General features: G+C 36.6%; 2 protein-coding genes across 7 annotated transcripts in view; one reads left to right on the forward strand and one right to left on the reverse strand.

Annotated features, from left to right (window-relative positions):
- Positions 1-5,102: 5,102 nt before the first annotated feature.
- Positions 5,103-12,300, reverse strand: LOC133531433 (U4/U6.U5 small nuclear ribonucleoprotein 27 kDa protein). The gene is made up of 2 exons (XM_061869647.1): positions 12,064-12,300; positions 5,103-11,980 (listed from the first exon to the last, which is right to left on the reverse strand). The coding sequence occupies exon 2, from the start codon at positions 11,972-11,974 to the stop codon at positions 11,513-11,515; it is 462 nt and encodes a 153-aa protein (XP_061725631.1). The 5' UTR covers positions 11,975-11,980; positions 12,064-12,300; the 3' UTR covers positions 5,103-11,512.
- Positions 12,301-13,517: 1,217 nt separating this feature from the next.
- The window catches only part of LOC133531463 (protein hu-li tai shao), a 124,497-nt gene continuing 113,320 nt past the window's right edge, over positions 13,518-24,694 (forward strand). For 4 of the 6 annotated variants that reach the window (XM_061869698.1, XM_061869701.1, XM_061869699.1 and 1 more), the window contains exon 1: positions 13,522-13,822. The gene's annotated coding sequence lies outside the window, so the exon portion shown is untranslated. Of the gene's footprint in view, positions 13,823-24,694 lie in introns of all 6 variants that reach the window. The other 2 variants (XM_061869700.1, XR_009801540.1) reach the window with 2 other exon arrangements.

Below are 24,694 nucleotides of genomic sequence, written 5' to 3' on the forward strand. Positions count from 1 at the left end.
TTTAAAAAATATCGAATTGTTTCAAGGATTTGTGACAGGACATCATCAGTAGTTGCTAGCAGAGGCTAGTTTCAAAGAAATTAACACGCTCACTGCGGGAGTGGGTCCAAAGACCTCGTGCAAGGTATTTAATTACGAGGTATTTTACAGATGGCGCCAGCATGGCTTTCCTGACGATCCCTAGAATTGTCAAATTCTTTTTTTTTTTAAGTTCCTTATCAGACAGCTGGCGGTTGGGGGCTAGGCGAAAAAAGTGTAAGATTTTTCCGTCACAGCACTCATTGTTTAAATTATTTCTCGAGAATAAGTAGTCTAATTTCACCGACTTACAGATTTGTTTAAGTATTTGTTTATTTATTTAATCAGTTTACAATTGTACCTTAACAGCTAAAGCCACAGCGGCACACATTGGGAGACAGTAATATTTATACATTGAGTACAAAAGTATCTACATAACCACATTATATAATACTACTTACAGGCATCTCTCGCTCTATCACTCTCTTACACTCAGTCATCAGTCGTTCGGTTGCACTCACAAACAAGTCACACTCTGGGTGGGCCTCGAGCACGGAGTTGAGGCGCAGATGTCCTATTGAGGCGCAGTTGGCAAACAGCCACTTAGATACAGGTGGCAACAGCGACGATCCAGGTTCGATCCCCGGAAGTGTATGCAGATATTACTTTTTAATTTTTTTTTTGCACTTGAATTTCATATTTTTGATTGAATAAGCGAGTGTGGAGCTCGAGCTAATCGTATCAGTTTCAGCTTGAACAAATGTTTTCTTATGTTTAGTTCTCCCCGCTTGTAAGTCGCATTTCCGAACTGATTTGTGAAATTTTGTGAGCAGTTTCGATAATTATTGTTTTTTTTTTTTGTATTTGTTAATAATATAATACGTTTATCAATAATAATATACTTCGTCCCAACGGTGTGTTCCACGACACGCGCTCACATTTTTTTAAATTTTATGGCCTGGATGCTTAAGCCAAATCTTATAGAACAAAACAGACAGGAAAAAAAACCTACACTAACGCCACCTATGCAAACTTTTGACAGTTGTCAACCCCATTGCCGCAGCGAAGGTGTTAACCCACTGTGGTCCACCGGTCACTCCAATAGCATTTATCTGGATTGAAATATCCAATTGATCTCATGGATGTAAGATTATATAATTATGTTGACATTGATATACTATGTGAGTTGTGAAAGAGTGTTTAAAGTCTATGAGGTGTTAAAAACTATGTGATTCAGAAGAATTCTTTGTACAGGACATTTTCTACTTTAACCAAAGAGTCATTAACTGTAGAAGACATGTAAAGACTAAGGAAAATTCGTGCCCCACATATGGCGCTGATATTATGGAGTGTAGAAATGACAGCCCCATAGTTGGCCACCGGGCTAAGTCGCATGCTTCACTAGTAACTTATAATAAATTACATTTAATGAGACCTGTTTTATTTTTTAATGTCTATTTTAATTGTCTCATAATTTTATAATTCTTTTTAATTTAATTCTATTAATAATTTTAAATCATTATGTCCAATTATATAGTGTAATTATTTAAGTGGATATGAACGAAAGCTTGAAATAAATGATTCTTTTTTTTTTGTTGCCCCTCCCCCATTTCATCTCTCTATTATTATACCTCTATAGTTCATGTAATATCCATGAGCGCCACCGGAGAGATTAGGAACTATTATTTAAAGCTGAAAGCTGGTCACTTGCAACAGTTCTGCCATAACACATCGTCGTCCTTTCTCTACCGTCCATAGCTGTTATATTATGCCGTAATTATTTGTCAAAAGTTGACGTTTGAAAGTTAGCGAATAATACGGCACCGGACATACAACGCCATCTTGTTTAGTTGTCATACTCGAAGACATAATTTTTTCTTGAAGTTTACATACATCTCTTCTACAATCAATAACCCTGGTTAACCATTTTAACGCCATGCCTATCGTGTGCGACCTTTCGCGCAATTTTGTCCACAGTTCACACGATTGTCAACCGTGCTACAGATAAAAAAAGAGCCATTTTACTTTTTGAACGCCAAGAACAAAGGCGTCGTTACTAGTCGTGCCGACAGCGCCAAGGACATCTATAGGTGTCATGGCGGACGCTGTCAAAGTTACCTTTACACTTTCGAGTAAGGTTTACATTAGCTCGCTTGCGCCAGGGACCTTGGCGCGTTAGTGACGTTTTTGTTTATCGTAAAGCGTTGCTCTAAAGCCCAAAGTTTTTTAACATTTCATAGACTAAATTGTTGTTTGGTAAGTTTTATAATAATAATAATAAATATTTTTCAATGTATGTATATGTCATATCAATATTAGGGTATACTCCTACAGAAATATAAGGAAAGAAAGAGCGGTGACTCCATAAATCAGTTTTCTTACCAAAACGCGAGTTATTTTGTAGTCGACATCTAACGTCAAGTGGCGGATTTATCAGTACCGCTACTTGACACCAGATGTCACAAGTGTCGCGACTGACGAAAAATGTAGTGCCAATTACAACTAATATTACAAGCAGGATTAGAAAATAGAATTCCGGTTAATCCGAGTAGAATATTAGCTGGAAATTGTTGAGCATTAGAGTTTTCGTTCGTCGCGACATCTATTGTCAACTAGCAGTACTGATAAATTCCGCTGCTTGATGGTAGATGTTGACTACGAAATAACTCGCGTTTTGGCAAAGAGAGTTTGGAATAGAGGTGTTCTGTCAAAGCAGAATTTGGAGCCACGTAAATTTACTGCCATCTTTCGACACATGATTAAAACTTCTAGAACGCCATTTGACTTTGATCCTTATTCTTTCACTGAAATATGTTAAATTTGTTAAATATCAAAAAGTGGCCCATCTTACCGGGCAAAACTTAAAGTTTATGGCGCCATCGCTCGAAACGATGTCGCCATACCTTTGGACTTTGATCTATTAGATGGCGCCACTTTTTGATATTTAACACATATCAATGAAAGAATAAGAATCAAAGTCAAATGGCGTTCTAAAAGTTTTAATAATGTGTCGAAAGATGGCATTAACTTTGCTTTGCAATAAGTTTTCATTGACAATCCTCCTCTATTTCAAATTCTCTTTGGTTTTGGTAAGAAAACTGATGTATGTAGTTATAACTCTATACTTATATTTCTCTATGGGTATACTACACCAGCCGGCAACGAATTGTCTGCTGAGCGAAGTGTAACATACACAAATGAGACAATCCTTGATCTCGTGCAGTGTTCTACTGCAATATAATGCAAAAATTTTAAGATGAATTATAAATGAATTATTAATATAATATATACCTACGACAAAATTCACCTACACCTATTGAGTTCTAACTTAAGATATATCACGTGTGTAAGCCGCAGCTAATGTTGAATCCACCTTTTTTAAAGTTGGTTTAAATAAATAAAGCTTGCGTGTTACGGCATCAATGTAATATTTAGATAGACATGGAATAACGTGCATGTTTATATAATAAATCTCTAACTTAAAGCAAAAAGCTGTTTTATTTACTTCTTTTATTTCAATTTCCTTTCTACCGTAGAGAAATATAAATAAAAAGACTGGTAAGTCCAAACAGTTTTCTGACCAAAACTCGAGTTATTTCGTAGTTGACATCTAGCCTTAGCGGAATATAGTACTGCTAGTTGACAATAGATGTTGCGACAAACGAAAACGAATGCTCAAAAATTTTCAGCTAATAGGGACCGTGCGCGTTGGAAGGTCTGCCATCTTGTGGCCTGAATCGGAACCATAAACATGTATAAGTGCACGTCACGTGTTTTCTTGTACATAGTAGGTTCTGCCATCTTGTGGGCTACATCAGAACAAAAAACATCACATTTACGCCTCGCGCCAAAAATCTGACGGCTTCTGTGCTGCCTCCTACAGTTCATGCGCGCTCCCTATATTATAACCGGATTAACCGGGCCGGAACTCTATTTTCAACTCTTTCTACTTGTAATATTAGTTTTGTCGCGACACTTGTGACATCTGGTGTCAAGTAGCGGTACTGATAACGTAACATGCATGAGTTGAGAGTATAGTTCCAGTTATAAGTTATAATATTAAATGAAAATTGCTGAGCGTTAGAGTTTTCGTTCGGCGCGACATCTATTGTCAAATAGCAGTACTGATCAATTCCGCTACTTGACGCTAGATGTCGACTACGAAATAACTCTCGTTTTGGTAAGAAAACTGATGTATGGAGTTACGACTTTTTTTTTACTTATATTCCTGTATGGTTTTGAACCAGATCGACCACTCTAATAATAATAGGAGGTCGCCCACGATAACATCGTGGAAGCCGAGGACAAAACCAGTAAGTTGCAAAGTTAAGTGAGCCTCCCCCCACCCCCTGCAAACAAATTTCTATGAGGGTCACTTAACTATGCAGTTTACATACAAATACTTGGAATTGCTCTAGACTCTAGAGCATTTGCATTAGTCATAGAAACGGGCAGATCCATCTGGCGACGAGAAGAAAAAATAACGAGATAGAATTTTTGAATAATGTTAGCTTATGTTTCTAATTTAGATCACCAAATGGCAGACACATTAACGCGCAGGGGAGTGAGGGGAAACTGTAGGGGGCAGTTGACAATAGATGTCGCGACGAACAAAGTCTTATGCTCAACAATTTTCAGCTAATTTGTGACATTATCTATGAAAAGGGACCTTATTGTCAATGGCTTATAGTGTAAGGGTAGGAGTTGAAAATAAGAGTTCCGGTTACTCTGGTTATAATATTAGCGGAAAATCGTTGAGCATTAGACTTTTTGTTTGCCGCGATATCTATTGTCGAGTAGCGGTACTGAGAGATCTGCTACTCGATGCTAGATGTCGACTGCGAAAATAATAAGCATTTTGGTACCAAAATGAATGTATGGAGTGAGCACTCTATTACTTCTTATTTCTCTATGGTTCTGGTAAGAAAACTTATGTATGGAGTCACTCTTTCTTCCCTTATATTTCTCTATGCTCAAAACGGAAGACTGACCGATCATGGAACCGTGTCAAATTAAAAATAATAAGATAGTTATTGTGAACGTATAACACGAATACGTGTAAGAGGTAAAATGAAAAAAAAAAGTTAATCCAAAATGATTTATTACAGTTTAAACTTGCCCTTGCATTACTTACATAAAATATATTTTGACTTTAAAGCACTCATAAAAAACAATATAAGATATTATTACATAACATTATCATTTAGCATCACAATAGTTATTTACGATACAAGTGCGAAAAATCGTGTCGATTTAAAACACTCCCTTCGGTCACGTTTTAATTTATCGCCACTCGTTACGAATTTCCTATTCGCAATGAGTGGCGATAAATTAAACCCTTTAAATTTTCGACATAGTTACATAATGTGCTAATTTACACACTAGTGCGGTAATTAGCGCTATACATGCCTATGTCAAAAATTTAAAGGGTCATATGTACTGTAAAACGTTGCACTATACACGTGCGAAAAGGTAATTCGCAACTCGTGTCGATTTAAAACACCTCCTTGGGTCGTGTTTTAGTTTATCCCCACTCCTTGCAAATTTCCCATTTATCGTACTTGTATCGTAAATAATTATTTCATATGTTTATAATCTGGCAAAATTCAGTTACATTGATAATGTCATGTAATATGACAAATGCTACATTTTGAGAACACCCTATATTTCCGAAAGACCGTTTGACACAGAAGTTTGAGCGTTTTCAAAATGTCCATAACATATTTTACAACTATATAAATACTAAATTAGGTTTTTTAATATGTTTTATCTAAACTATACTTAAATCCAAAAATGCCAAGGGCACACAATTTACAGGTTAATGTTTTATACATTTTTAAACCAAACAGAATCACTTACTTTTAATGATACATAAGTATAAATAAATCATGGTATATACAAGTGGGAATGAATCTTCACATATCACGTGAAATGTTATTTTTAAATAAACTATAAATCTTTTTATGAACGTTGAAACTAAGTATTAAACATAACAAGTTTTTTACGAGTTTAAATATCACAAAATGTGAAATATTAATGAAGAATATGTTGGGCTAATATTTACGTCATGTTTTTAGACGCGTACAAAACCTTTAATGCTAACGTAATTTAAAATAGTACAATTAATTCAGATATAGTTTAAAATATGAAATTAATATGTCCTTTTAGCAGAACGTATTTTAATAGGGAATATTACACGAAGCTCTGCGTAGGGGGCGCCACTACCACAATCCATCACAATCTGAGGGTCTACCCCGAAAAATTTCGTTAACTAACCTCTCTATCACTTGCATATTCGAGCGATGAACAGGTAGATAACTAAATTTCGATTTTCGGATTTGCCGTTAGGCCAATTGTAAACAAACCGCCTTGATGCATCAATGTCATATTTTATTATCTGTGAAAACTTGACAAAAACAGTTTAAGCCACAGTATGTATAAGTTACTCTATAGTTACTCTATGGTTTACGAAGGGTGCTAGTGCTGCACTCGGGCGGCAGAACATTGCAGTAATACTCCCTATTATATTATTTGTCTGATCTAAAGTAATGTTTCACAAAAAGACTAGAACTTCAGAATCTTCAGGACCCTAACAGTTCTTATCATAGCACGAATACGTCAAATCAAAAGACAGAGTGTATTTATTACAATCTGATCTTTCTTTGGTTAATAAATTACAGAATTGTAATAAAGTAAGAGAGAGTTGCGATATTGTTACTTGGTATAGAAAAACAAATGTATCACAGACAACTAAAACTCGGAAACTGTAAGATGAAAATGATGGAAAGTTTTTTTTTTATCATTGACTCATTTTCCTTTCTGATACCAAAGAGAATTTGAAATGGAGGTGGATTGTAAAAGTAAATTTTATAGCTACAAGTACAGTAAATTTACTGCCATCTTTCGACACATGATTAAAACTGTTAAAAGATGCCGCCATACCTTTGGCCTATGTTCTAGTAGATGGCGCCACTTTTTGATATTTAACATCTTATCAAATGGCGTTCTAAAAGTTTTTAATCATGTGTCAAAAGATGGCAGTAAATTGGCTTCGAAACGTTCTTTGACAATCCACCTCTATTTCAAATTCTCTTTGCTGATACCCATTACAACTTTTACCCTCTAAAAATTAAAATGGTTTACATACATATTGTTACAAAATCGTGCTGTCGATTATATTATGTTTGGGAAAACAATATTTTCTAATCCCTCCCAAAAGGTGTGGTTTTTTCATTGGTAAAATAAAAATTAGAATGCACCCAATGTAATTATTATGCATCATCAAGGATGCATCCAAAAGTAACTAAACTTGCAAATATATTGTCTGTAGATATTTTTACAGCATGTGAAAGAACATTTTTGTATTTTCGATTCATTCAAAAGTGTAGGTGGTGTGACAAGCGTTTCGGAGTCGGATTTACCACCAATGTTGTACATTATATATCATTATATAGATATGTTTTGCTGGCCGTGCCCCCCGCGCGCCGCGGGTGCAATATATCAGTAAAAAATATCAACAATTGTATAAAATTGTATATTGGCTATGGTATCTGTGTCGACAGAGTATAATATCATCAAACCAGATTATGCTTTATTGAGATTTTTTTGTCATTATGTTGACAACACAAAATTATGAAATTTATATCTCAACATGCCAGACGGCTACTTTAAAAAAAAAATTATTACAGTCAAAAAAATCTAGATCATTTAGGGTTAAAAAAAATAATTAAATATCTCAATAAAGCACTGCACAAAATGCCTATATTAAAAAAAAAAACAGGTCGGCATTCTGGCAATAGCCTCATGATATTTGACTCTGGCAACCCAGACTTGACTATTGTACATGTGGAGGACAGGGGGAATGTGAGTGTGTGTGTAAATAACTCTGTATCTAAGGCTATGTGTGTGGCGCGGAGCGCGGGAAACGGAACAGGGCAGGCAGCGTTCAGTCTTATAAACAATCTTGTACCTTCTGATAGAAATGTGGAGAAATTCAACTGCAATAAGTTTAGTCGGACCATGATAACACTGCATTGGCTAAGACAAAGTGTGGGATGTCATGATAAACGTATTTGTATAAAACAATGACACTTTCATAACTTGTTCTGTTAAAGTCAATGCAGTTAGCTTACACTGCGGTCACTAAAACCAAAAAATCATTTAGAAATATTCGCCCATAACATACTTGTGTAATTTCCTTTTGTAATATAATAATAAAAGAGACACAAGCAATATATGAGCAAATATGTCAAAAAGACCAGCTTAGAGCATGCTTCTACATCCTAGACATAAAATTGAACAGTTCATTTGGATAATCAAGATTATCTCGAATGCAGAAACAGTCTCAAATAATGATGTTTAATATTCTCACACTCACGTGCGTGCGTTACGTGGCCAAGACAAACAGTATGCCCCAAATTAAATACCAACGCTGTATTAAAATGTGGGTACTTACGTTAAGGAACTGACTGCCTAGCGACAACCACAAATTCTTCAGGTTTTCTATACTGTTGTCAATAGCTTATAACCAGAAGGTACACAGATTAAAATTAGTGGCAGATTCGACTCGTAGCGCTTCTTGGTGTGTGCACCCGGTGCAGAGTGAGCCCCGGGTACACAGTGGACCGGACCAGTGCGGGCCGCGGCTGCGCACTGGGACTGTTTAGCGGGCTTATAACTAGCTTACGATTAGTGTTTTGCCAGGAGCCTTAAAATTTGTAATCAATAGTATAAAGATAGTTATTTATCCTAAAGTAAGGACGCTAAGAACGAAGAATATCGTACACTGACCCGCCTGCTTGTATCTCTATCGAGCGCGCGTAATTATATTGCTGTCCCGCTCATGTTCAGTCAATGCCACTGTGCGAGCGAGAAACCAATATAATTATGCGCGTGCGTGAGATAAGAAATGGAGGGTCAATTAACGAAATTTTTCGTCCTTAGCGTCCATACTTTAGAAAGTGAATGAATGAGGATTGATTTCAAAAAAACTAATTTTGATCTTGGTTATAAGTTTACATGTTCATTCAAATGTTGAATGTAGTTTTTTTTTCACATCCTACAGTAAACTTACTACCAAATAAGGAGTGAAATGTCAATAGTTTTCTTATTGGAATAGTGACTAGTGGTTTCTTTTTGTGCAATATTTTATAAACACAAATTTCATATTTATTGACATTTCCATTTTACTGATTTTAAACTTTTAAGGCACTTGGCAAAACAAATGAGTGCAAAGCCTGTGTCTAGACATAGTAGACTTAATGTTTCAGGAAATATATCTTGACTATGAGATAATAATTTCCCATAATAAAAAAAAAATGATTTTATATACAATCACATTAACAGATTTCCAACCCTGCATTATGTATTATTGATAAATCTGTTAAAGATAAACATAAATATGGAAGACAACCTAAAAAAACAATCAAATCTAGATAAAACCTAAATTCAGAATGTTATACAAGAACAGCTAACATAGAAGCCACCAGTGACTAACAGGGAAGCAGTATGCGACACTTCTATTTTTTTCCAAGAAAATAAGGACGCTGATTAATGTGGCAAAACTGTAGTAGAGTCTGTGCGAAGAGAAGAGTCATATAATGTATTGCATCCCATACATTTCACAACTCTTCTCTTTCAGCACAGACTCTGTACTCTGTATCTTTAGGTATTTAAAAAAAGGTAAACAAAATCTACCCTCAAATGGCTCCTTAAGCCAGTTGAGTGTAAATAAAAACATTACATGACCATATAATGTAGGTTAAAGTCAGGTCGTTCTGTGACAGATCCAGGCGGTTTTGTATTTGGTTGGTTAACCAATAAATGTTATAACTACCCGAAAATGTACAAATTGTTTGTTTACTTTTATTTAAATACCTAAAGATACAGAGTATAGCTGCAGAAATGTACTAACGGCTCGTTTCGTGCCTCGGCCACAGCTCAAAAGCTGGTCGATCGAATCGATTTTAAACACAATCGGTACGGTATCAGGTTTGTAACCGAATGAAAAGCCGAACGCGAATGTAAACAGCAAGCGCGTCTTTCGCCCACCGTTTACATACGCGTCTCGTAGCTCAGGTCGTCACTCGAACACGAATGTTCTTCTATGTGAACCTTGAAGGGCTGGAATCCATAGTCTTAAAAAAAATGCAGAATCAGTTCCCTACCCTCATTTTCTGGGATAAAACTGTTCGTACTGGTTCCCTGTTGGTCACTGTAGCCACTACATTATTTAGATTATAAATCAGAAGCTACAAAATTGGCAGTGGTCTCCAAAATGTAGTCTTGAGTATAGTTGTGCCATTCTCGAGATTGTTCTTGTATAGGGAATGTTCTCGCTCGAGAATATTCCTCATAGTAAACGGAGAACATTCTGGAGAATGGCACAACTCTAGTCTTGAGACTCTTGAGTATAAAAATACAAACAATCATTTGCAAATGTTTCTGCAGTAGTCTAAGATTCAAGTCTAAACACAGGCCTCCCCCAGTAAAACATGGTAAACATTGTCATAACACTTATGCTAAGTAAAAAATGGAATCAACACATGTTACATGTGAACACACTTGTTTAAGGCAGCCATTTTGTTTTAGTGTCTACTTGGTAAAAATGTGGTGGTATCATGTACAGTCGCCATCAGATACATCGGAGCGGCCAAAGAGTTCATAAATATCTGAACACACCTTTATTGTCAAGGCGTTAAAGTGCTTGTTGAGTTGTTTTTGAGCAGCTTTACTGCTCCAATCTATCTGATGAGAAATAATATTTTAATTTAAAAAAATGTATAGATTGACTATAAATGGAATTAAAACCATATGTCGCGTAATGCAATATGGAAACTCAGTTTTGAAAATTGTAAAATTATCCAGAAATTTTCTTCTGGCATTTTTGCAGATGTAGAAAATCTGTTGTTTAATGAAATAAGTCAGGTGCCAACCAAGTTCTATTGAAATCAAGATTTTGTTGTCAACATACTCTTAATTTAAAATGAATTTGGTTGTCACTTCTGGTGTTTTAGTATGAGTATTGATATTTCTTGCATAAAACTTCAATATAAACAAAAACAACAATTATTGAAATGTACAACTAACCCATTTGCAGACACAAATGCTATAATAGTTGCATAGTTTTGTGTTTCCTTTAGACTATCATGATGTCACTTACCATCTGCGAACATGTTAAACAGTTACAATACTGAATTTTGATAAATGACTACGGCCTAGGCTCAACTAAGCTAGACCATAAGCTAATAAAAATGGGAAGTAAAATTCCATTCTCATATTATTGTAATATTTAAGATTCTATTATCTGTATAAAATAGACACTAACATATTTAAGTCATTGAATAAGCTGCAGTCATAGCTGTGCATCCAAATAACAATAGTGTGTTCACCTACAACAGTAATATCACAACGACATTAAAAATGTCGCAAAAAACTTGAGAAAACAGAAAATTCTATAGAAATTAGATTGTGCGGAACCATTTACGGGTCGGTGCTACGCGACAAAGTCCAACGGTCGATTGAAACCTCCTTTCCTATTCATGTACTGTCGGTATTTTCGTTTTAAAACAACGTGGACTTCACCTTCAACATTATCTTCGACTTTCTTACCTTTTGTCGTGTCGAAGCCGCAAAAGCCCATAACTTTCAACATTTCTTGTTCCTCAGGAGATTTTCCCTCCAAATCAGCAGGGGTGACGATCGGCCGCTCCCCAAAAGTCTTCTTTTTAGCTACAAAAGACGAAGACGGCCCTGGAGAGATCGAACGCGAACGGCGTCGTCTAGCGGGCGAGGGCGACCTTCTGCGGTCCGGGGAGCGTCGTCTGCGGTCTAGGGAGCGAGACCTGGATCGCGTGCGCGGTCTTCGCCTCTCGCGGTCCCGGTCCCGGTCGTGATCTCTGTTTCTCCGCCGATCTAACCTATCTTCCCGCCGCCTTGGACTTGGCGACCGACCCATATTTCTCTGTAAAAAATAGACGATTGGAGTTCAAATATGTTTTATAAATAAAGGTACAAGTAAATCGTTATTAATAGAGTTTGACTTACCTTAGTTTTATGTCAACAGTTTTAAAATTTTGAAATCAAACAAAAAGATAACAGTAACGCACAACCTACGCGAACGCCATTTTTGTTAGAATGTGCTGCAGCGTTTCGTTCGCTAGCCTTAGGGGGTCATGCATTGTCAATTCAAAATGACAAAACGGTTATTCAAACTTTGAAACTGAATTATTATTTTTTATTTTATTAAGTTTGAATCTATAATTCAGATGACAAGTTATTGACAACAATAAAGAAACAGAAGACATTTAAAAGAAACATATTTATTATAATAATTTTAATTAACAAAACGGTACACGTTCTATTCTACGCAATTTAGGCAGCACAAATTCAACCCCAATGAATGCGTGGAACGGAGTTCTAATGTTGCAAGTGTACAAAATAAATAATATACTGGGGTAACTTTTTATTGGATCACATTAAGATTTGTTTTCATATACTAATTTAAGAGCACTTGCACAACAAATGGCGGATGCATGAATATATAGTCTATCAAACAACTTTGTTAGTAGAAATAGGCGCAAAATTCAATTTTTCTATTGGATGATGACTCTTTACGCTTAAATTGTTTTTAAATTTGCCGTTTTTTTTTCTACTGACGTAAATGGCTTGACAGATTTTATACATCTACATGAATTCACATCAAAACTTAAATATATTCCACAATGTCCCTACAGTAATTTAATTTTTGGTCTAGTGGGTATTAAGCGTATGAAGCCGAAGTCCTGGTATGGGTTTGGATCCCGGTAAGGGCATTTATTTGTGTGATGAGCTCAGATATTTGTTCCTGAGCCATGGTTGTTTTCTATGTATTTAAGTATTTGTATATTATGTATATCGTTGTCTGGGTACCCACAACATGAGCCTTTTTGAGTGTACCGTGGGATTTAGTCAATCTGTGTAAGAATGTCATATATTATATTTATTTATTTATGAGCGCCGGAATCTAATGTTGGATTCGGTGCAAATTTATTACGTCTGTAGACTTCAAGTCCACAATATCAACGAAAAGTAGCGATTGTTGTCCCTACAGTAATTTAATTTATTTTTGACGACGGTCTGGCCTAGTAAGGATTGAGACTATGAAACCGATGGTCCTGGGTTCAAATACTTCAAATCCTGGTAAGGGCATGTATTTGTGTAATGAGCTCAGATATTTGTTCGTGAGTGATGGGTCTTTCCTATGTACTTAAGTATTTGTATGTTATATAATATGTTGTTATATATATATATCGTTGGGTGCAACTTTATTACGTCTGTAGACTTCAAGTCCACAATAGCTTCTATCAGTAGCGATTGTTCTATATATTGATAGTGAGTAAATTGTCATTTTTTACTTTTCACACTCCTTTTTTACTTTTCTGTAAGGTATTTTAAAATTTCGCATGGCATCCCTTTTACGACCGCAGCGCCATCTGGCTTGTCAGGCCGTTCTATTGGAATTAACCTTGCGCGACAGAAGCGACGCTGCGACCGTGCGGCAACGAAACGAAACTACGACATCGATCTGGCGGCGGCTGGTTGACGGGCCTGTGCGAGCGAATTACGGAAATAAATGCGTTGACGCGTAATGTCGGTGGTGCTAGTGCATTAAAATATACTGAATAACGTTCTGTGCATCTAAATATTATAATGTTACTTCGTTTATGTGCTTAGTGTAAGAAATATAGCTACTCGCAAAAAGTGAAGTGATTTGGTGTAGTGTTCTCAGGAAAACCTGACTTAACGCCTTTGGAGTCGACTGCCGGTGCGTATTGCGTGCGATTAGCATTCATTAGACATGAAAATGTTTAATTTCTAATTGGAACGCTATTGTTAATGCAGGAAATGATTTCTTTTGCTGGAAGTCATTTAGGGTGTGTCTGGTGCTTGGTCCGAAATGGGTCATTTATTGTAGGAACGATAGTATTTGCGGGCAAGCCGCCGATTTATCGGGACGTCCGCCAAGCTTTTTACCACATTGACATGTTAAAACACCTTTTTTTCTTAATGTTTTTTCTGAGTTTTAATTGGAAACTAATGAAAAACAGCATTGAAAATGGCTTTAAAATAGAATGAGAAGGTGTAGATGATGTATATTTGGGCGTGCCATTTATCAATTGCATGTTATCTACCTCAATAAGACTATGACATCATCGTCGGGTGCGGGCGTATTGCTAACCGGCCGTGTTAGAAACGCACCTATATTCTCGACAGGATATGAAACGCGTAGCATTTTATTTCCGGTGGGTTTATAGACCAGAAAATTTAGTTTGACCCTTGGGTCAACCGATTGGGTTTGGATCGGTCACAGATAGTAGTTTCACGCTATTGAGTTCTGACTGTACAATGATTTAATCAAGGACAGCTTTTTTTATTACAAAATTGCAATAGGTGTGCTTTTGCCTTATAAGGTCAATAAGAATATGCATTGGATAACAAGTTTTCTGATTAGTACTCATACTCACCTTATATTTGTTTGTAATTATACTATTTATGGTAATTACAAAATATTGAAATTCACATTTTTATTAAGATCCTACTTGTTTTTATCATATAATTGCTAATGAAGTCATTTGCTTTTTGTCATTACTTTTTCATTTTATGTTTCATGACAAAGAATAACTTATAGTCTGATAATAAATAATTCATCATAATCATTAATATTATAACATTTTAATCTAATTAAGTACCTAATTATCATTACAAGAGGAATTTACTTCAAACCAAGTTGACTTCTAACAAAAAATAAGCTAGGGACGTGAAAGAAATGCTCCAGGATGATGTCATTTTTAAGTGGTAAAAACATTGGTTTTATTTTTAAGACATGTCATCACTGTTATTGAATGAAATGGTCTTTTAAAAGGCTATAAAAAATAATACCTATTTTGATTGCTAGGCTAATTCATAAAATATAGTGATTAAAATGATTTAAATTATTAAATGCTCAAATAAAAATCTTTATAGCATACAAACCAAGCATTTATCATGCATAAGCTTTTATTTAACTTTCCTTGTTAGTATGTTGGTTAATGTGGATCAAATCTAGCAAAAAACATAATCGGATAGACAGACGGACATGACGAATCTATAAGGGTTCCGTTTTTTGCCATTTGGCTATGGAACCCTAAAAACAGTGATGTATCTTGATCACTCTTTCATATTAGTGTGACAGAGAGACATTAGCGTTTAATTGATTATGGTGCAAACAATTGATATCTAGCTACGCCCCCAGGTCTCTTAATGAAAACATTTTAATTATTTACTTATAATGTGCCACCATTTCTTCTATATTACTAGACCTTACTTGTAGTGTTGTGTTCTTGCTCTTGAGTAAGATTGCGCTCAACAAGGGTGCAGAGTGTTAGGGTCGGCAATGCGCATGCAACACCTCTGGAGTTGCAGGCGTCCATAGACTATGGACTCTGCTTACCATCAGGCCGGTCGTATGCTTGTTTGCCACTGACATATTTAAAAAAAATACCATTGAATACCTTCCTTGATTGATATATGTGACAATGGCCATCAAAACATCCCACTTTGTTGTTTGACATAGGGGCGAGATTTGCTTGTATCTTTATACAAGTAATCTGTCAAAAATGGGACGTTATGCAAAAATTTAAATGTCAAACGGAGAGACCAAATTATTTTGTTGACAATTGATAACTGATACAGCACAATAATAAGATGATTAAGATGAATGCATTTTTTTTTATTGTGTTTTCTAACTCATGTGTACCACGAGGAAAAATAATTTAATCAATACAATACAATAAAACCAATAGTGCATGTTACCGCAACTGTAGTTATCAGTTGATATGATAAGGAAAGATAAATTATGTGCCCAATATGTTTTATTTGTTGATTGTTGCCTTTCAGTGGTTTTCATTAGCTTTGAAATACCTACATTATTGTTCTTTTTTACTTTATTTTGATAAAACATCTGTTCTTTTTGAGTGTTTAATGTTTTGTGAAGTTTTAGAAGTAGAAATAAAAATACTGCAATTAAGAACCAACAGGTGGTCTTAACAATAATCAACAGTATCTTCCAGACAAACTTCGGATTGGAAGACATTGATGAGGGTACCAATAACAAATTAAAAAATAATTTTCAAGATATGGCAGTACACATATATAAGAACATGTATACATACAAGTAAAAGAACTTGTAATGATTAATCATTAAAAAAATTAAAATATACAAAAGTTTTAATTTAATTTGTCATCATTCCTGGTCAAACTTAAATTGCCATATAGGCTCATTATTCGTGGGTTTTTACTTCTAATGCATACTAGAAAAACTATTTGATGGATAACAAGGATGTCGTAAATTAAGCTTTTTTGCAGTCAACAATTAGAGAAAACACAAACATTGTCAGAAAACTGAGATATTATAGTACATTGTGCAACAAGGGGGTAAGTGAAATTTTGCAAACTAGGTCTTTAGATGCGGCTGTCGTGCATTGAAGACTCGAGTTTGCAATTTAGTTTCGTATGAATTAGTGACACAATTAAGAAAAGCTATAACTCCCTCTGAAGTTACAGCTTTTTTTTCCACAATCCATAACTCCCGAGGGAACAACACATGCCTTTGTCCTTCAGTGTACCTGCATGAAATAAGATCTTTCGAGCAAGTATAATGAAAATATTTTATTTTTCCACGGAATTCCCGACGATTGTCATACCACATTAACACGTCTCGCATCGTTATTTTACATCACAGCCGCCGGACCGTTAACTCATCCACTATTTATGTACTTGCAATGTCCAGTTTTTGTGCTATTGTCGTTTTTTTGCTATTTACACGAGATCTGCTGGCTAAACGGGTACTCTCGCAAAGTCAAGATTGCTCGTAAAATTACGAGATGGTGTGTGAGTATGTTTTTAGCATTTAACTGTTTTTTGTTCAGGTAAACTATTTATTGTCACTGGTTGCCATGTTTACGGTCGCCTGGGTTACTTTTGAAATCCTGGTTTTGTGGTATTTAAAAGTACCAAACGTACATTTTTGTGGCAATTATAAGTATTTTCCATAATTGGCCCTCATAAAGTAGTACAGTACGATATCACATATCCAGCACTAATGCTGACACAAGAGATTTGACGACAGGTCTTGCCTAGCGGGTAGTGACCCTGCCAATGAAGCCGAAGGTCCCGGGTTCGAATCCCGGTAAGGGCATTTATTTGTGTGATGAGCACAAATAAATGCCCTTACTGTTGTTCCTGAGTCATGGATGTTTTCTATTTATTTAAGTATTTGTATATATATATACCAACCACAACCAGTCTGGCCTAGTGGGTAGTGACCCTGCCTACGAAGCTGATGGTCCCGGGTTCAAATCCTGGTAAGGGCATGTATTTGTGTGATGAGCATGGATATTTGTTCCTGAGTCATGGGTGTTTTCTATGTATTTAAGTATTTATAAATATTTATATATTATATATATCGTTGTCTAAGTACCCTCAACACAAGCCTTATTGAGCTTACTGTGGGACTTAGTCAATTTGTGTAATAATGTCCTATAATATTTATTTATTATTTATTTATATATATATATATATATATATATATACATATCGTTGTCTGAATACCCACAACACAAGCCTTCTTGGCTTACTGTGAGACTTAGTCAATTTGTGTAAGAATGTCCCTATAATATTTATTTATTTATTTATTAAAATTCGGATTACTGGAAGTTAGAGCATATCTGCTTATTATATAAAATTGTACTGTTATCTGGATTTTAGGCATTTATAAAGATATTCAAGAGTGATAGATAATGTTAAGCGCACATGGTAAATTTGTACATAGAATGATTGCTTGCACCCCTATTTTAGTGCCGGATTACTGGGTGTGCATTAACATTTCTTCTGACATACTATTTTTGTCGTCTGGCTAACGAGACAAAAAAAAAATTGATCCATGTAAACATACCTATATTCTGTATCTTTAGGTATTTCAATAAAAGTAAACAAACAATTTGTACATTTCGGGTAGCTACAACATTTATTGGTTAACCAACCAAATACAAAACCGCCTGGATCTGTCACTGAACAACCTGACTTTAACCTACATTATTTGATCATGTAATGTTTTCATCTACCCTCAACTGGCTTAAGGAGCCATTTGAAGGTAGATTTTGTTTACTTTTATTCAAATACCTAAAGATACAGAGACAGAGTACAGTTCAGGTTTTTAAAGTAATGGTAACATGTATGTAACCTCTGGAGTCCCATCGTCCATCCATAGGTACCATTAAAATACTTATCCCTACTAAAACTTTTGTGTCTGTCTATCCAAAGGGCCCTTTGTCGCTTACTATAAGGACGAGATTTGCTTGTATGTTTTTACGAATAACCTGTCAAAGTGTCCTGGCAAGTATCAAAGTGGGACTTTTTGCTTGAAAACGACATTTTATAAATGCGAAAGTAACTCTGTCTGTCTGTTTGCAATTTGCCTCTTCATGCTTAAACTGCTGAATTGGTTTTGATGATATTTGGTATGAAGAGAGTTTGAGGTCCAGGGAAGGACATAGGGTAGTTTTTATAATCATCATCATTACACGCAGACAAAATCGCGGGCAGAAGCTTCATTTATAAGCATTATTTGCCTGTTTCATTTGGCCTAAATGTCTATGTTACTATAATCTTACAACAAGCAATCTTGGCTGGGAACTCATTAAATAAAATTAATGTTTCTCTTATCTAATCCTGAAGACAAATTGTGTTCATATCTTAATTCTTAAAAAATATTGCCTTTTACAATTTTTTAACTACTGATAAAGTCAGATTCTAAAGTTAGTAAAGTGTAGTTTAGTCATGTTAAGATTAAATTATATTAAAAATGTATTGATCAAAATTACGAACGACTTAACCAGGAGTTTCTCTCAATTTGTTTATTCCTGTCGGTGTAAGCAATGCAAGAAATCTGTGATCTCTGCCCCTTGGGAAATATTTGTGTACCTATTTGTATGGTCAAACTAGCGGTGAGTCATTCCTTAAAGGTAATAAGCTCAATGGCTACTACAAATATGGGACATTTAGAAAAATAAAAATAAATAATAAAGTGTCAACTTTGCTCCGGCTGCACTCAACGAAGTTGCCGCTTTCCGCCTCCGTCGAGCAGAAAAATAGTATGCGCACCACGGGAGGAAACGTAGGACATTCCATCCCGCGTGTTTGCCACCCTCGCCTTTGGCTCGGGTAACAATTTTACACGCGGCACTTTTCCTCCCTTGGGACACAAATTAATATTTATTTATTTAAATATGTGCGCATCTATCTATTTTCGAATATTCGTTAGCGCTAAAATGATAAAAAAAACTTTGTTTTATACAGAAATCACGCAAAAAATCGATATTTTTTTATCAATGTAACACCAAAAAAACGTTTTTTGTAACACAAGTTGTGATTTCGTATTTATCCTGGCCACAATCAATTGTGAAAACCAGTCAAATTTTATCCAAAACTAACGATAAAATAATTCGACAGATTCAATCGCACATCACAAGCACTTGCAAGATTTGGTCCGTAGCAACAAGACAAAACAAAAAAGCTTGTAAAAAAAAACAAAATGTCCGCCATGTTTAGTTTACTTACGCAACAGTAACAGAGTAACACCATCGATCAGAGTATGGTAATGTCGACCGGCACCCCTGACACGAGTTTTTGTGCCCGTTTTTTGAACTCTTTTTATAGTGGGTTATTATACTAAAGCGATAGTCAGACGCTTGTATATACTTATGGTGTAGCTAATGTAGCCAATCGTACAGGTTTCAAGGTTAATGATTTTTTTACACAAAGGTTTATTCATGAAGTGGGCGCGGATTTTATATGAGAACATTGAGAACTACGGCGGGCGGCGCGGCATTAGACGGCGGGCCAGGAGCATATTTCGTCAGTCATCGCCTTCTGGCTGATACTTTGTCAGATGATAGTTTAGATGCTGTTTTAAATAAAAAAAACCGTTAGCCAGTTGTATCGCGGTGGAATGACCGTCAGCTGTAAAATGAACATGTAAAAAATACGCGCCTTCCACTTTATGTTCGCAAAGTTTGCGTAATTTGTAAATTGCGTAATCTGTTTATGGCGTTTCATCTGTTGAAATACTACGTGCAAAGTTTCATGATTTGTTATTGCTATCATAAAAAGGTTTACATGTCCATGAGACCAGCTGATGACGTTCTGACCACCGCGATATAACCGGCTGACGGTTTTTTATTAACAATAGCATCTGAACTATCATCTGACAAAGTATCAAACGGATGGCGATGAATGGCGATGGCGGGAACTGGATGCGTTCCGCGGTCTGCGGTCAGGTTATTACATACATTTCAATTTGACCTGACCTGACCGCAGACCGCGGAACGCATCCAGTGTGGCAAATCCTTAAAGAGTGTAAAGTATTCAGCTACAAGTAAACCGTGTGCGTAGTGAAACGCGAACGAGTATTCGATGGAAAGTGTTTCTCCTTTTAATACACTACCACGTTTGGGCGTGACGAGTTTTTATCTACATAGCGCACTAACTAGATAGCAACATGTAAAGTGTATTACTTATATAGATAGATCTATAGACTTCTCTCTTGCAAGAAAATGATTAAGACAAACATACAGGTCTCTACTTAGGGCCTGTGCACACCGCGTTTGGTGGTACACACGCGATTCGCACGCAAGTCAGACGCAGCTTATAGACCTTTGTACAACTACATTCTATTATAGCTTAAGCTTATGCATACCGCGTTTTTTGGCAATGACCCTTAGACAATTGCGCGTACACGCCGGTTGTAATGTATGGATTTGTAATGTATGGATTTGTCAGTAAGCTGTCACCTAGCTTATTTGGCGATTATGATACGGACCCGTATGCCCGCAATCAGAGCCTGCGATTTAATTGTACATGTCGCATAAAGCTCTCGGGTCACGCGCGTCTCCCGTCCGGTATTTTATTCGACCTCTTTCATTCGAATTCGAATATTTCACCCGCGTAATCCGAAGACACGGGTTCGATTCGGGCCTCGGTCACCGGAGGGCTTGGTCACTTTCTTTAGTATGACATCTATTTCAGTCTTCAATATGAAACATGTCCGATCCGATGCATCATACAGTCCGTCTCACAGGTACAATCATCAACATTTTCGACGAACAATACCTAGACCTTATTTACCCACACTTAAAGTCCATCAATGATCAATTTAAAGTCGTTCTAAGTACACACGTACTTACGTCTGATCTGATGTCATTTGGCGTTTTGCCAGATGTGTCATGATATAGGGAAATATCCCTTAGGAGTGGTTTTGAAAACATTCACGTTTCCGTTCCGTTCTGAACCTTGAACCTATTATAGGTGATATTATACTGTTGCAAATATAAACGGGTAGTTCCCATTTGATGTTATTCTTACTGACGTATTAAAAGGAATTGCTCATTGTGTTGTATTTTGTTGTAAATGTAATGTAATCACCGTATTTTTTGTTATGATTTTAGCAATGAGAGGCAACACGTCGAACAGTAGAAAGTGTTTCTACTTCTAGTTATCGTCCAGTGTAGGTAGTCCTCACCATAGGCAAATATGAAAGCTTACAGTGCTCCATACATAGATAAAAAGCAATGTATACGTTTTAAGCGAGCCTTGCGAACATTTATTTGTAATAAGATTTAAGGTTAATACCATGGTACAAAGAGTGGGGAAGTAGGTGATCTTCACACAAACGCATCGCGCACGGCTTCTATGTGTGCGCCATAGTATCTATGCGTCGCCGCGCGCACACTCAAATAAAATGTCGACCCGTTTCTTAGTGCGCCAGTCGGGGCTTTTGTTTGAGTGTGCGTGCGGCGACGCATAGATACTATTGCGCATACATACAAGCCGGGCGCGGTGCGTTTGTATGAAGATAACCTACTTCCCCACTCTTTGTACTATGTTAATTAATACTATCAAAGATACATTGATAAAAAATAAAGAATAAAGAATTGATTAAGCTGCGTAAAATCTAAGACAATTTCGTGCTTCGAATTTGATAGGTAAACGAGATGGCGCTGTACAGCTCCATACATTTTGCGGTAACTCTGATTGTCAAAGTTGACGTTTGACAGTTCAGTGATCGCAAAACATATGGCGCAGTACAGCGCCATCTTTTATACTACGTCGGTGGCAAACAAGCATACGGCTCGCTTGGTGGTAAGCAGTCTGCCGTAGCCTATCGACGCTTGCAACTCCAGAGGGGTCACATGCGTGTTGCCGACCCTGACACTGCGCACCCTCGTTGAGCTTTGGCAACTTTACTCACCGGCAGGAACACAACACTTTCTGTAAGGTGGAGGTACTTCCCCAGTTGGGCTCTGCTCTAGATCTGGAATGACATCCGCTGTGCTGTGCCCTACCACACTAAGCGAGATGACATCCATCGATCCGTCCATTTGTGTTAAACTTATTAATAATAACTTTTAATTTAACATACCTCCCATACAGCTTATCTTATACCTTTAAACGAGCAATTCTTGTATATATATATATTTCTGTGATCTCGGAAACGGCTCTAACGATTTCGCTGAAATTTGGTATATGGGGGTTTTTGGGGGTATACAATCTATCTAGATTAGTCTTATGTTTGGGAAAACGCGTGTTTTCATGCGTTTTTCTTTCGACGCAGAATATGGTCGCTAATTTCGTATTGCCGGCCACTGTCCGTCTGGTCCAGCGGGTTAAGACGCGGACTGCTAAACAAGTGTTACGGGTTCGAATCTCGCCCGGTGACTAACTTTTGTTTTTTTTTTATATGTTCAAGTTTATATATAATTTTTTAATTTTTATTGTTTTAGACAAGTTTAAATTTGTAAAAAAAATTTGTTAAGATTATTACCTATACACCACCATATTACAATAAATAGTTATAACCGAGCAAAGCTCGGTCGCCCAGGTACTTATTTATTAAGTAAGGAAACATATGCACGTCGTGAGCACTCTAAGCTTACTTCTCTGTCCTCACATACAAACCGGTCCCGGCGTCCGCCGTCAGACTTAACGGTCAAACGAATGATTTCTGCAATTAAATCATTCTAATTATGTCATTTATTTGTAATTGCTCATTTATACAGATACCGCTCACCCAATACAGTATTCAATTAGTTTTAATTTTGCGATATATATTTATGACTTGTTATAATCGTATTTAAAAGCAAATATCCACTATATACACATACGCGTTAAAATTAAAAATATAACCTAGATTACTCCGTGTGCACTTGTGCAGTCGATTAATGTGTAAAAATATCGATACGCACAAAGTGCCAAAAATATGTATACACTGCCCTAATATGTGGGCCATGAAGTCGTGTATACATATTTTTGGCACGTCGATCGTGTCGATGTTTTCAGACGTGACTGTAGAAACTGTTTGACTGTAATTAGGTATAGTTACAAAATTAAGCCAGGCCTATTTGTATGTATATTTCGTGTTTTTTAGAAAGAAAACCATTTTTCCTAAAGATAGTTACAATATTGTACACAATCCCACTCATTAAAACTTCCTCAGATACCCTTTGCTGTGGTCACGGTTATTTTTAGACTCGATAAGGAAGCGGTTACTATTTGCTACTTTGTGATGTGAGAATGTTAAAGCTACATTGTGTCCAGAAATAGGAAAACGTTTTGTATATTTTAATTGTTTGAGACTACAGACCACATTATGAAGCGTTTACTGTGAGGGCACCACCAAACATGGTCGTAATTTTTCTTATATACAGAAGCGCTGGTGGCCTAGCGGTAAGAGCGTGCGACTTGCAATCCGGAGGTCGCGGGTTCCAACCCCGGTTCGTACCAATGAGTTTTTCGGAACTTATGTACGAAATATCATTTGATATTTACCAGTCGCTTTTCGGTGAAGGAAAACATCGTGAGGAAACCGGACTAATCCCAACAAGGCTTAGTTTTACCCTCTGGGTTGGAAGGTCAGATGGCAGTCGCTTTCGTAAAAACTAGTGCCAACGCCAAATCTTGGGATTAGTTGTCAAAGCGGACCCCAGGCTCCCTTGAGCCGTGGCAATATGCCGGGACAACGCTAGGAAGAAAAAAAAATACAGGATGTTTTATTTAGTCACTTGCAATAATTTACGGGCTGAATATATAGATCACCCCGAAATCACAAAAAATATTTATTCTCCCATAGAAAATGTCAAGGTCAGACAGCCAAAAATTTTCGGGATTCGTGGTTGATCCCGTAGTAAAAGTTGCTCAGTATGACCTATATATTCAGCCCGTAAATTATTGCAGGTGACTAAATGAACACCCTGTATGCTACGTCACGTCTCGCTTAGGCGGTAAGATTTAAATTTCACCTGTCAAATGATTTCCAAGCTAAGGCCATTAAGTCTGAACTACGGAAGCGGCAAAAAATCTGTCATATTCATGTTATATTTTGTCTATTATTTGTGCTATTTGCGTAATGCAGCACAGCCAGCACAGCTCGCGATGCGTATTGTAATGGAATTGATGACCGGTCTGGCCTAGTGGGTAGTGACCCTGCCTACGAAGCCGATGGTCCTGGGTTCAAATCCTGGTAAAGGCATTTATTCGTGGGATGAGCATGGATATTTGTTCCTGAGTCATGTCCCCGACCCGGACCCGGGTATGTCCTTAAACT

This window comes from Cydia pomonella, chromosome 25, assembly GCF_033807575.1.
Source record: "Cydia pomonella isolate Wapato2018A chromosome 25, ilCydPomo1, whole genome shotgun sequence".
In the NCBI taxonomy this organism is placed as follows: Eukaryota; Metazoa; Arthropoda; class Insecta; order Lepidoptera; family Tortricidae; genus Cydia; species Cydia pomonella.